Source organism: Ceratina calcarata, unplaced genomic scaffold (genome assembly GCF_001652005.2).
Source record: "Ceratina calcarata isolate Rehan_Ccalc_2016 unplaced genomic scaffold, ASM165200v1 scaffold239.2, whole genome shotgun sequence".
In the NCBI taxonomy this organism is placed as follows: domain Eukaryota; kingdom Metazoa; phylum Arthropoda; class Insecta; order Hymenoptera; family Apidae; genus Ceratina; species Ceratina calcarata.
In genome coordinates, this window is record NW_017145835.1 from 137,907 (window position 1) to 147,377 (window position 9,471).

At 38.7% G+C, this 9,471-nt stretch overlaps 1 protein-coding gene across 1 annotated transcript in view; it reads left to right on the top strand.

Annotated features, from left to right (window-relative positions):
• LOC108622766 (dipeptidase 1) overlaps nucleotides 1-9,471 on the top strand; it is a 110,325-nt gene that overhangs the window by 91,183 nt on the left and 9,671 nt on the right. Inside the window, exon 2 of the mRNA XM_018020846.2 lies at nucleotides 7,372-7,701. Coding sequence (XP_017876335.1) covers nucleotides 7,372-7,701 — 330 coding nt within the window. The remainder of the gene's footprint in view (nucleotides 1-7,371; nucleotides 7,702-9,471) is intronic.

Consider the following 9,471-nt stretch of genomic DNA (forward strand, 5'->3'; position numbering starts at 1 on the left):
CCTTTAAGAATTCTCGTTTAAAGTTCTGTTGTTCTGCTATGAAGCTTCCTGGCAATAAATCAGTATAGTCGTAAATTATTTTCGAAATCTATCCTCGATTGCCAGAGGAAAGAATAGAACCGTTGGAACGATAGCAGCAGAAATAGTTGAAGAGGGAACTTGTATAAAAATAGTGGTATTTTTGTTCGATTGTGATTTCAAACAACACTCGGATACGTGGGTTCTCATAACAATAGCCGACAAATTCATAATAGCGTGAACGTAGATCGGAATAGAAAACGGATTGAATTCTAATAAGGGTGACTGACAAAAGAGAGCACGAATAACGGATATGAGAAAATATACGGTCGAAGGTCACGACTTATTTTTCTCGTTTCACGGGAATATTCCTCCCTCGTATTCGTTCAAGAGTGGATCTGAAATATCCCGGATAGTCGATCACACTGAAATTTCATTCACTATATTCAAATAATTGGTTCTCCTTTTTACAAATTCGTGATATAATAAAATTTATTTAGTTTTATAGTACACGAAAAATTATAATAAACGTGTAATTAAAATTGATATATGCACGTCGTGTGTATACTTCATATAATTCAATTTTGACAGAAACACTAAAGGCCTTATATAAACGAGGGCGTAGATTCACTTTTGTGAATATATGCCGGTGCACAATATTCTGCTGACTAACTTAAAATTCGCCAGGAATCACACTCTCTCTCCCGGAATATTTGCAAAACCACTTACTCATCAAGTCTGGAACTTCTCAAAATTCATCTTTCACCGTTACGTTCGCGATACGATACTTTATCACGGACTGAGATTAAAAACCCCTGCTTGAATATTCATAAGCTAACTCCCTGCTACGACATTAGCGCGCTGCTATTTTATTAAATCTCTGAGAAATACATAGCCCTTTCAAGTAATTATGCTAATACTTATTGATTACTTTTATATCATGACAAAGATCAGATTTATGGAATAATGTAGCATAATTGAAAATCCCCCAAAAAATTAACCCTTTCTTGAAACGGTAAAGAAATGGGCAAGTTTGAGATGTCTGGTTCCTATTCCAACAAAATCCTTCTTACATTGCTTTCGTTCATAATTTTAAGTAGCAATAATATAATAAATATTATAGCCTTGTGAAAAGAAGCACCTGAAAGTTGTGAAATCAACGAAAGACGTCAAGTTTCCCATTTACTTATTATCATCATAATTATAAACAATATTCAACTAAATTTAAATAAAACAATTATATTTTTGTCAAATTGAGAACTAGAAAGTAATGAAATCGTAGTAACAGTTGTCAAGTTTCGCTCATAAGTTTATTATTTAAATACATATATGGGGAGCCAATTGCTGTTGACCAACGACGTATCAGCGTTCTCCTATATGTGATTTCTACGCTTTCCCCTCTACTACCGAATACGTATTGTCCGATTCTACATCAACGCCTATAAAAATGCGTGATCTTCAACAATAATCCTCACTGTACGTCCCGCTACTGCTACTATATGAAAAATAGTGGTGGAAGGGCAAGCACACATTGCACATAAACCTAGTAAATCATGAAATCAATGTAAACTTGCAGCACAATAGAGCAAAAGTAAGCGCTCCGTTCTATCATCTACTTTTATTAATAGAATATAAAGCTACACAATCCGAAAGGTGATGTGTTAATTAATAAAAGTATGTTGCGATAGACTAAAACAATTTCTTTTTAACATTCAATTTCAAAATACAATTATATTGGTAATTATTTATCAAGACATGTCAAAAATAAGAGTATATTTTGCGACAGAGTAAGGGTTCTCTATTTAGCTACTTTTGCTCTATTGTGCTGCAAGTTTACATTGATTTCATGATTTACTAGGTTTATGTGCAATGTGTGCTTCCCCTTCCACCACTATTTTTCATATAGTAGCAGTAGCGGGACGTACAGTGAGGATTATTGTTGAAGATCACGCATTTTTATAGGCGTTGATGTAGAATCGGACAATACGTATTCGGTAGTAGAGGGGAAAGCGTAGAAATCACATATAGGAGAACGCTGATACGTCGTTGGTCAACAGCAATTGGCTCCCCATATATGTATTTAAATAATAAACTTATGAGCGAAACTTGACAACTGTTACTACGATTTCATTACTTTCTAGTTCTCAATTTGACAAAAATATAATTATTTTATTTAAATTTACTTCAATATTGTTTATCGAAAATTAATAAAATTATGAAACATTAGAATTTGCTTAAAAGCAGAATTACCGATAACTCCTTATCAGGAAATTTTAATTGGTTATCATACAATCGAGATTGTCTAAACCAATGAGAACGGAGCAGGAAAAAAACTTGGATAGGTTCTGATGTTTCAGAAACGCGTTCAAAATTACCGTTCCGTCCATTGAATTGGACACTGCGTCTTCGTCTGGGGTACGTCCCCAGAGAAATTTCCATGAAATACCGTGTAGGCGGTCACGTAACACAAATTGCTACCGGAGAAATTTCCAATTCGCTTCCCTTATGCCCTGACGTTTACTGTTAAATTTCCACTTACTTGCTTCCACTTTGGCGAGTAGGGACCTGCATTCGGTAACTTGAAAATATTACCCTATTGCCCAAGGACCAGTCGTGACGAATGAAGACGAACGTCGAAGGATCTAGTAAATCAAAGCGAACAGATAGCTTAGATGCTCTCGGTGAGAATGTGATAAGAAAGTGAATTAGAAATTATAAAAGGCTTACTAAAGCATCGAGGTCTAAATAAAAAAAAATTGTTTATGTTCTTTGCAAATAATAAAGTAATTTAAAAAATGATCAGAAATGACGAGAGTGTCACAATTCAGAACTTTAAACCTGATTTAAAATCCACTGCGTCTGTAAAAAGAAAGCATTAGTAAATTACACTTCTATCTCTAAAGTTCGATGAGAAAAGCGATATACAGGATAGACGGTGAAGCTAGTTAAAAATAAGATCGGCCTTTAAGAGTTTTTATGGTCACACCATAAGAGGCAGTCGTGCAATTCCGAACGTTACGAGGCCATTTCGTAACAAAGTGCTTACATACTTATTGTTACTGTCTCTCCCTCGCCTTGTCCCTCTCGCTGCTCTTGTTCCCGTTCGCGCGTTACTGCTCGCGGCGAAAGGTGCGGAAATGTAAAGATCCCGTTTGCACGCGCGTGCAAACGACTGTTTCACTTTCTTTTCAAGTGGAACGCCGTTAAAAAAGCTCGTTCCACCGTGGAATAATCGTGTTTCTCCGAGATGGCTGATCGGTGGCATTGGGAAATGGAGCGCGATAGTAATAAAAAGAAGAACGCTTCTTGTAAAGCAAACGTACATAGACACTTACAAAATATTTATTGTTTACCTTCGCTCATGTGCCATTGACTTCTCCCTAAGGTATTTCATGGAGATCTATTTTCCTTTTGAACAGGATAGGCGATCAATTTTGTCGAATCTGTAAAATGCTTTTGGGATGCATTTCCATAGATGGGTGGACGTTCCTGCGCTTCGATTTGAAGTTGAAGAAAACCAGGTCGCTAATAAAACCCGGGTCGCTCGGGGCTGGCGGACGCGCCGTTATTTTCGTTCGGAAGGGTCGCAATTTTCCCGCGATAATTCGATCTCTTCCTGAGTCGGCCGAGCCGTTAAAACGTCGATTAAGCGAGATAAACGTTGTTTAAACTCGATAGCCGACGTCGTCAAGTTTACGAGTTTTCACGGTACAGCGCAGTGCAATCCTACACGCGATAAAATCGCGTCAAAGTGAAAACGCGTCGTCTTCGGAATCGTTCGAAATACTCGATATAAAATTAAACGCATATTTTTCATCTTTACTATAATATCACAAGTATATTTAATTTTTTTAACGAACGACTTAAAATCATTTAATAACTTAAATCATAACTCTACTGTCTAAAACTATTGTTTTATGTTTTCTATCCACAGAACGAATTTAATTAATTCTAAACAAGAAATGCTGCGTAAGCTCAACTGAAATGGAATAAAAGAGGCATTTCAGTCATACAGTTAACTTTGTATCCGAGTATACAGAGAGCGTGATTCCTTTCGAACAACAAGCCACGTCGAAGGGGGAACTAAGCACAGTGGAAGCTGACTCGAAATCCGCGACTTATCAAAATTCCAAACGTACGCCGACACCGCTGCCGCGTACAGGTCGGCGTAAGCCCATAAAGCCGGGCCCGAGCGAACGGACGAGGGAAGGGGTTATAAAACAAAAATACCCGAGGCCTCGGGGCTTCAGGAATATATTTCCCCGCGCCAACGTGCTCCTCACCCTTTTACCACCTCGAAGTAGCTGTCTCGAGCAGCCAAGTTATAAATTCGGTGAACGCGTTAAATTCCAACGTACGCGTTAACGATAATGATATACGTATAGGTATGTGTAAGCCATTTGATGATACGATTACAATTTATTTCAGCACAAGAAAAATGGTAAAAGTTAGAAGTAAATGATTTCTTGCCAGCTTCAGTAATAATTAATTTGCGAAATGGTCACTCCTTTAATGAATTTCAAACATAGTAATAATTAAATTAACATAATACATAACAAAGTAATAATAAAATTAATAAAATAGTAATAATTAAATTTAATAAACATAGTAATAATAAAAATAAATAAAAAACATACTAAAGAATGCAGAAAGTCCTTTCTGCAATTTTTGTTTAATTTCAATTAAACTAAAATTTAATGTTAAACTCAATGACCTGATTTTATATACTTATATATATATGTATATATATTGATTGGTGCAAAGGAAACAACAAAGTACAAGGAAAGAAAAGGTGCACAGAAGAACATAGTGATTTTTGGCTGACTTTAAAGCTTTGTAAGTATCCCATTGTGGTCGTATCGAACATGTCCCGTGGCCGGGCATCAATTCGGGCTTTGTTGCCGCCGTCCCTGACTTTCTTCGAGCGGATTCTTTTAATGTGACCTTTTATTACGTTCGACATTTGGATGCCGGCCAGCTCCGACGGCTGCCCTGCCCCGGTCCTGCCGTATCGACCAAACTCTCTTTCGTTTTATTTGTTTCGTGTGTTCCCCCTTGGTTCGTGTGCGACGCACACGCCCGAGGAGAGTTAACGAAGAGGACCGGAGTGAAGTGAAGCTCTTTTACGATCTTTTAATAAAAACGGCTGCGGATGTAAATCGCGAAACGGTTTCGCGTCGGCGTCGAATCGAAAAAGATTTGTCGATGTTGCGCCGTCGTAGCCATTCGATATTGGAATTTTTACGAGGGTGTGCTAATCGAAGTGGGGGTGGCCTGGGCGAAAAGCGGACCTGTTCCAGGTGAAATTCATTTTGAGGGCATCCCGTCTAGCAGGCATTGATTAAATTCTTCGTTCTATACGTCTACTGTTGTCATGTTTAATTTTTTATTTTTCACCTCACGTTTTTCCAAGATTTCTGTAACCTCGGTCTATGCGCTTTTTAGAAGTGCGCCAATTAGCTCGGATTCGTGAGTAGATAGATGAATTCCATCGCTGGGCTCAACTTTGTTACCGCAGTCCGGCAGGCAAGTAGTATAACTGCTCGTTAGGTCAGACAGTGGATGCAGCTATAACTAAACGACGTTGTTCAGCACCGGTACTTCCACGCTTGTCGATCTTTCATACACAGTTCCTGTGTTAACCCATTTTACATATTCCCATACGAGTTTAAGCAGACAGTAGAGGATTTACGTAATTCGTTTCTGTTTAATCTGTACCTCGACCCGTAATTGATTTCGTAACTGATTTTACAGAAAATTATGATAATTCAGAATATTTAAGTATCTTTTTTTTAGAAGAATATAGAATTGACGTAGACAATCTTTAGTTCTGTGCTTAAATTTGCTATTCCTTCTCGATCGGTCTCTCGCGTCAATATTAATTCCGTTATCATAATCAATTACGTAGAAGGGAAGTTCGTCTTCCATGGAAACGAATTGGGACAGGCGATCTTCTTTTTTAATCAAACGACTTCGATCAATCATTCCCCAACCGAAGAGGCAATCCGTCATTCCTTCAAATTATCACCAATGACGTAATCTCGTTTGACACTCAGAAGTAGATATGAAAATCAAATTTCCGTTTATTTTTCCACACAGAATTACAGACAAGGATCAATTTTGTCCCGAATATCTACAAGATAATCAAATTATGAAGTTTATTTTATTCAATTTAAATATAATTTGATGTTCCATGTATTAAAAACAGATATTCTAGAAAAGAGTTAGTTTTAAACAACTAAAATGTATAAAACGAGCTCTGCAAATACAAGGAATTGATTTGACAAACGGTACAGAATGAAAATAATTGAGGAATAAGAGAGTGGAACAATCTCTTTTCCCGGTCTTTTGGCTGTCGCATGCCTGAAACGGGCTCTCCGTGAGGAAAAACGAACTCCTAATAATCCTTTGACGGTTACCATAAACTATTCACCGGCTGCAGGCCAGCGATGACAGTTCGCCGTGTCTCTGGGCACATTTGCAGCTCACAGGACGAAACAGTAAATTATTTCTGGACGAAGACATCAAAGCTTTCTACTTCGCGTTCAGCCGTCGTCGCTGAACTTCACCTCTTTGGATATCGCATATCTATTCGCCCTTTCGACTGCCTGTCTGAGGCTGAGAGTGCAGACGACATTCGGTTAAATTAATGCGAGACACATTTCCGGAAACTAATATCTGGGTTCAACACTATTAATAGAGAGATAATATGTTTCCTCCCGTCGTAACTTTGGAAATATGTCATCAGAATCTTCTTCATACATCCGACAGTTATTTATGTATAATAAAATATACAATTTCAGAAAGTTTATTTAGAGATTATACGTGAAATTCTAACTACAATTATACTTTTCCCGGGATATGTCCGTTAACCTCACGAGAGGAAAAATTGTATGTATCATTATCAGAGCTGAAATACGAAACTTTTGCTGAAACATTATTTACAATCAGTTGTAGGAACGTTCCTGGCGACCATAAAACCGAAACTCGCCAATAAATCGTTAGAATCATGTGACTGAAGGTGACCTGGAAAGGTCCCAAAAGATATTTTCAATCCCTACTGGAGGAGACATGAAGGGAATGGAATTTTCATGCCCAGCATCGAAATCAATTTTTCCATAGTTATTAGAATTTGTCCTTTCTGTTTATTATTCTTCTAATATTTAAATTATAACTAAGTATATATATCTGATGACGGATTCTTCACATTTGTTATGATTTTTATAAAGAAATAAGACAAATAACTAAATTCCTCCTCTCGCGGGAGCTCAATTGGCCACACCTTACCGCTGTTGGCCGAATGTAGTTGGATAATTGTCGGCTAACCGCCAATAATCGAACGGTGTGTTCCAGTGTGGCGGTCAGAGCGGTGTCTGGACAGCAATCGTGATCGTACTGACAATTGGTAGCAGGGTCGGGAAAGTTGGCCCGCGACCAGCCGATGGCGAGGCTGCACACCTGACATCGCCCAAAGAAAGGTTGGAAACCGTGCGACAGGTTCTCACCGAGGTGCCACTGATCGACGGCCACAATGACCTCCCATGGAACATACGAAACTTCGTCCACAACCAGCTGGCCGAGTTCGATTTCGACAAGGACCTACGACAGGTCGCGCCCTGGAGCAAAAGCGCCTGGAGTCAGACAGATCTGGTCAGGCTTCGCCAAGGCATGGTCGGCGGCCAGGTAATAATTATTACACATACTATTTAGAATAATCGACTGCAGGTTCTCTAAAAAAGAGAAGAACGAAAGTCGTGAAAATTCGAAGAATTGAGGAAGTTCAGTGGAACGATTCCGCAGTAGATGTAGATGCATAGCGTGCAGACAGGAGGAATCGAAAAGACGAGCGTGGCACAATATTTCTTCGAAGGGAGGTCCGTTTCAAATCTGCATTCACATCCCAGGTTCCAGCGAGCCGGATATTCCCGGGAGCGGTGATATTAAGAAAGACAACGCCGCGCAGCGCGGCGTTGCGCGCGAGAGATGATACAGAAAACGTTCCTTTCTTTACGACGGGTAACCGTGTAACGTTCCGCACACAATGAAACACCCGGACGCACGTAGAGTGCACGCGTAAGCGAAAAAGACAGAGAACGACTCGATATTACGTTCCACAAACACGAGGAACCCCGATACAACCAGACCTCCTCTTTCTTTCTCTCTTTCGACCGCAAGCTCGTTACCGGTTCCCCGACTTTTCTGGCTGCCTCTTTTTTGCGCAGCAACCAACCCGGTCGGCCGGTTTTCTTTCTGGCTACTATGTTTCTCGCCTTTTTCCTGGCTTCCTCTCTTTCCTATTATCACGCATCCTCGCTCGCACGAAATGGACGATGACGCGAATCCTCAGCGAAAGCTCGACGCTCGCGGTGACGTGGGACAATGAAGAAATTGAAACACCGGCGAGCGAAACTTCTGCGGTCATTTACAGTTGAATTCGGTTCGAGTTGTTGCAGTTTGCATTCGCGGCAGTTGGTTCAGTGAGAGTGATTCGTGAGGCTGATGGAGAGCAACTTCTAAGGTGAGAAGTTGGTACAGAGTTTCATACACAATAAGTTAAATGCCTTCCTAGTGCAATTGATTATTTTAACGGAAGTTAATTATCGGTGTTTATTATATAACAATGTTTGTGGCAACGATCGTGTAATTAAACGCAAAATTTTGCTTATTAATATTATTAATTAGATGTGTTTGCAATATAAGTGAGTGGTTATTATGTACAGTACATTTTTTCATGTATACGTTAGAAATTAAGTTACTTAAAGACAGGAGGAAAACTTATTAATATTTTTTAATTTATTTAATTCTTAGAAAGTAGATAGATATAAGAAATAGTCATATCTTTTACACGGTTACGTTTGTGCTGTTTTCTTTCCTTGGAGAAACAGGACTTATTAACAGAAAGTCGTCGAGGAAGCCAATCTGCATTTTCAACAGTATAAGAGGGAAAACAGAGGGAAAAATATTCTATGCTCCGTCATATCATTACGTAACCATGATACAACTTTCTTCGTTTTCTTCCTCTCAGCGTTATAATATTTTTTTCTTTTAACAGTCGACTTCCATCGGAGGCAACCCTTGCGCAGAGAAATATAGTTTAAAATAAGAACAAACTTCGGTTATTAATTACGAAACGAAATTGACAGCAAAAAGAAAACAGAATGATCGATTTATTGGTTCTAGATTTTTACGCAATTAATTGTTTGTACTTTTAAACTTTCAGTCATTAATAAATTTATCATCCGTTGTCACTGTTTGCCCGTGATAAAAATAACGAATCCCGGACGAGGGTCGTTATTTGAAATAAAAGTTACATCAACAAACAATAGAGTAATGTTTATTTCACAAAACCGTAACATCAATCCTCGTTGCCTCGCACGTCAATAAAATCGCAAATGTTTCGTTCCTGCGTTGGTTAAATTTATAGAAACATATCGTATATTGTGTGTATAATCC